The 4,829-nt window shown below is 40.1% G+C and overlaps 1 protein-coding gene across 1 annotated transcript in view; it reads left to right on the top strand.

Moving 5' to 3' along the window:
• The window catches only part of slc8a2b (solute carrier family 8 member 2b), a gene marked incomplete at its 5' end in the record, with an annotated part of 43,775 nt that overhangs the window by 18,585 nt on the left and 20,361 nt on the right, over window positions 1–4,829 (top strand). The window contains one exon of the mRNA XM_035679638.1: window positions 2,914–2,932. Coding sequence (XP_035535531.1) covers window positions 2,914–2,932 — 19 coding nt within the window. The remainder of the gene's footprint in view (window positions 1–2,913; window positions 2,933–4,829) is intronic.

Here is a 4,829-nt window from a genome sequence, read left to right on the forward strand (position 1 = left end):
ATGCACCAAACTCAGATCAAACTCTCAAACTAGACTGCTGATCAAATATGAATCTAGATTATGTTAAAGCGTTTCCACTAACTCGCCTTAAATCATTTCTTAAACATATTTTAGTGTACTGTTTATCTGTAATACGAGAACATGTGTGACCAGGCCCCGTCGTTGTTTCCTGCTACAGACGAAAGCGTAGTCAATCAGCAAAACTTAACTTGCAGTACGTCATTGCTGCTGGCAGCAAAAAACAGCTGTCAACGGCCATAATGCCAAATTCAACACTTCAAAATTCGTATAATTTTTTTAGATGTAATTTATCCAAAAACGTGGACTGGACTACACTTTCCTACAATTTTTTACATTAAAATCTCAGAGAATCTCTGTACAACCTCCATCTTCTGCTGCTGGTCACACAGTGGCTGTGTTGGAAGTTCAGTGCCTTTCTCAGTAGTTTGTTGACCTTAAATCTCGTTCAACAGCATTAAATCTCCATACTCATGAATAAAATTACTTTGTGTATTGTGATAGATTGAGAGTGTACCTGCAGTTTCCTGTAGGTCTACTTAGCTTTTTAGCCTCTAAAGAGTCTAAACAAACAGCTGGGGAAGGTTACTGACTAGCTGGTGAAGAAAGTGGAACACCCAGCAGCTAAAGAGACAGATATTCTTCTCTGTAGTTGGTGGAGACCAAACCAGAGCTGGAGAGTGAATATTGGATTTACATTTATCAGGTGCACAACAACACGGCTCCACTGAATGTTAATCTTGCTCTGTGTCTTGAAAAAATCTATTAATGCAGCTTTAATCGCTCACTTTCAGAAAATATTATATTCTCAGTCCTGATTCAAACCAGCAACTTTCTGGCTACAACCTTTGACCTGTAGGTGAGTGTCTCTGTTAAAGGTAGCAGGTTTCTATTTCTTACATGAATGGAGCCAAAGATTCTCAGAGTTTGGGGTCAAGTGTTCCAGAGGAAATAGAATATTTATTATCTATTTAGAATAGCTTTCCATCAAATGTCTTTTTCCTTTTTATTTTGTAGCCCTTTGGTTTCCTGCAGTGGCATTCTGCACGCAGGGGGATTATAATGAGAGCTTCAGATTGATATAAATAATTTTAGGGAGTTTGTCTATAAGAACAATATCCAGTAAGAGCAACAAGAGAAGGAAGGAGCAGAGGGACGTTTTTATTTCTGTCTTTGCCCTCTTTCTTGTTTCTCTCATCACCTTTTACTCCTTTCCCATCCTCATCCTCATTTTGTCTCCCTCCTCCTCACCTTTCCTCTCATTTATTGTCACCTCCTTTCTCACCCTTTCTCTCCTCTTCACCTCTTTCAGCTCTGTCTTCCATCTTCTTCTTCCACCCTTGTGCTTGCCAGAACAACAACCCTATCCATTATTTATCAAGGCTGACCAGAGGGGAGGCCCGGCACACTCATGCTGACCCCTCTCTAAACTTGTGTGTTTGTGTTCATGGTGTGTTACTTTTCATGGTGGCATCTTTGAATTCCTTGCACAGTGGTGTGTTTCTTTCTTTCAGAGGCCTGGTTTTATGTCTGCGCAGCACATGTGACAGACTGCTTGTGTGATATTGATTCCAGCATCTCTAAGCTGATGTAAACTGTCAGGTTCATTGACTGACAGAGACCTGAATTACGTGAGACAGGGCTAGTGATGGGTGATGGGGAGAATGAATGGATCTTGGTGCGCTTCGGTGATGATGGAAAACTTTTTTTTTCACAGTCTCAGCACCACCGTGGCTCTGTTCTTAAGGGGGGATTGATTCCAGATTGTTCTTCAAGTGGTTAATGATGGCTCAGTCAGCGTGTCTGAATGTGTGTCACCTTCTCCAACAATCCTACTACAGATTGACAATGTTGTCACCTTTTTCACCTCATCTACGGCCACAAGCTTCTTCTTTCTGCTGTCTCTGCCCTCATGGCCTTCTTAAGCTTCTGTCCGATTACATTCAGTTTCTTGATTACTGATGGCGCACTGACAAGCCAACAGATCCAACGGTGACTGTGAAAACTGCTGCGACTGCAGTTCCACAGTACTTCATGCTCCTGCAGCCGACTCAGAGTATTTTAACTTCTCTGTCTTTGCCTCAGTGAGTTTTATTAGGAGAGCAGTTTTGGCTCCCCTTTGGCAATACAACATGTCATGTAGAATCATAGTTAAAAAAAACTGGACTGCCCACATCTGTTTCAATCCTTCACTCTGTCCCTGGAACCAGGAGCTTTGCTTTTGGTCTGTTCTTTAGCTCCACACTGCCGTCTTGCTTTGCTTAGAAACTGGATTGTCATGACCAAGATGCTGGGCTTTCCTCCTTTTGACACATCTACATAGAGAAAAATAATATGAGTTTAGGTTCCTCTGTTTGCACATTTAATTTTCCAGCAGTCATGAGAACAAAATTAAGCATGTAACACTCATCATTAAAAAAATTTGCTGCAAAACAAATATCTATTCCCCTTCAGAGAAGATGTATTCACACTTGCTTACACATACCTAAGGTGTGAACCAGAGGGGCGCCAGGGGGAGCTTGGCTCCTCTTAATAAGACATTAAAAACAAAAAACCATGCATTTCTATTTTTCTGTATTTTCATCACCATGGATCATGCATAAAATTAGACTGTTATTGAGGTATGATTCATAGATGAGGGTGATTCATCACTACTTTAAAAAGGATTCTTGCTATCACCATCAAAGTGTGGTGTGCAATATTCTAAATTTCAACTGGCTTTAACTCAAACATCAGAAAAAAATAAACTTCTTACTCAGTCTAAGCATTAAATCACCATTATTCCCAAAAAGAATGAGCTCCCCAAAAAGCATAGTTTACGCATTGCACATATCTAAACTTTTTATCTAATAGAGTTAACATTCATGTGGACATTCAGAACTGTGTCTGCAGTAGTCCAACTTTAAAGGTTAGACCTCACAATCCTTTTGCCTGTGTTGCTATCACAGCTTCTCTCTGGTTTGTTTATTAAGCCGGTCTGGCCACACGGGCATGTTCATGCATGTGAGTCCCTCTGTGTACAACTGAGGAGAGCAACGTAACCCGCTGTTTTGGTGAGTTTTATTTTGTTTACTCAGCATGAAGTATGCTGAGTGGATGTGAGGTAAAAGTACAGTTTTTGTCTCTGGAGTCTGGGGCGAGCGATAGCGATATTACAGCTGTTTCTGGTTAAACTAAAGGTCTATCTCTGTAGGGATCCTTTTCATAACATTGTCAGACACAAAAACTGTCATTGGCAGAAACAAGCTATTTTAGTGGCACATTTGTCCCCAAGGATTAGCTAACATTACACAGCAGCCATAGAAACTGTTTCATGGCTATTTTCTCATCTAACTTGGTGAATTAATGATTTCTTTCAACCAAACCAGCGGTGGAGATTGTTGACAAAGACTGACAAAGATGGTTTCTGTCCAGTTTGAAGTGCTTGATAAAATTACTGATTTTGGTTATGAAGTGCAACACAGAGTAGCAAGTGCATTTTGTGTGTATATATTTAAGATATATTTCTTTGCTTCTAAGGTCAAGGATGAAGATGAACCTCAAATATTTATTTATATATTTTATAGATGATAAATAATTCAATCAAAACATAATGTAATGAAAGGAAAATATCCAAAATATTAGTCAAAGTAGTAAGATATTATCGCGTACCACGGATGTAAAACTGATCGCCTTTGAGGAGTTTGTAAACTAAATCAAATACATTTTTATGGAAGAACTTAAGATTGTCGCTGTCAGCAGTGTCATTCCTGCTGTAACTCTACGGCCGTGCCCTTTTATTATCATTCTGTCTGCTCATCTTCACCTCATCTAATCTCCATCCTTCATTTCTGTCATTTTCACGCCACATTGCTCTCCAGCAGAGTGACTGGCCGCTGATTGCATCTGTCCATCTCTCTCTCTTCCGTCTTCTTTCATTTTTTTATTGTCTGTTTCTCTCTTTTTCTTTTGTTTCCCTCTCTCTCTCGTGCATTGCACCTTCTCATATGTATGGATGCTTATCTTCTACACTTTCCGCCTTCACACATCCCTCCCTCCCTTGCTCTTTCCATCAAGCATACTTCTTGGATCACTTCACAATGCTCCATTTTCTCCCTCCCTTCACTTTTTCTATCCTTCCTTCACTTCTTCTTCCTCCTCCCTCTCTCATTTCCTCCTCTCCATACCTCTCCCTTCATCTTTCATTTTCTTTTACCCTCTATCCCTCTCTGCTCTGCTGTCTGTGAGTTTGTTTCCATAGTGACATTTCAGTGTGGCGGTCCACAGAAACACTAACAGGTCTTGTCATCATCACTTCCTCTCCTCTCACACCAGGCCGTCATTCCTCATCCCTCGTGTATGGCCGGTGTCATGTGCCATTAAAGCCATTTTGTTTTGTTTTTTTCTTTTCTTTTAATAATTTGTCGCTCCTTTTCTCCTCAGTGTCAGTGCTGTCGCCCTCACTGAAATGTATTATTCAAACGTTTCTAAAAATGACGCCTTATGCAAATACAGTATATATTACTGTCAAATCACTGTCAGCATATTTCTTGTTTTGTCTCATTTTCATGTATTTAAACAATGCTTTAATCAATATTGTAATAATAACAATGTATGAAATGATAATGTGAAAGGGGTCTCTCCATAGTGAATCTGCAGCTTCCCTTCGGCTTTACAGAGTTTCATAGTGAGTTTCAGCTAATTGTTTAACTCTCTGGCCACAACTTTACTGTTTTGAGTCACTGTCACTGTTCCCATCCCGTCATTTTCAGAGAGAAAGCTCTGCTCCACTTTATACTACCTGCTGAGCACCAAACAGCAGACAGACATGG

The sequence above is a fragment of the Morone saxatilis genome, unplaced genomic scaffold (genome assembly GCF_004916995.1).
Source record: "Morone saxatilis isolate NCDOM2014 unplaced genomic scaffold, NCSU_SB_2.0 Contig8, whole genome shotgun sequence".
Taxonomy (NCBI): Eukaryota; Metazoa; Chordata; class Actinopteri; family Moronidae; genus Morone; species Morone saxatilis.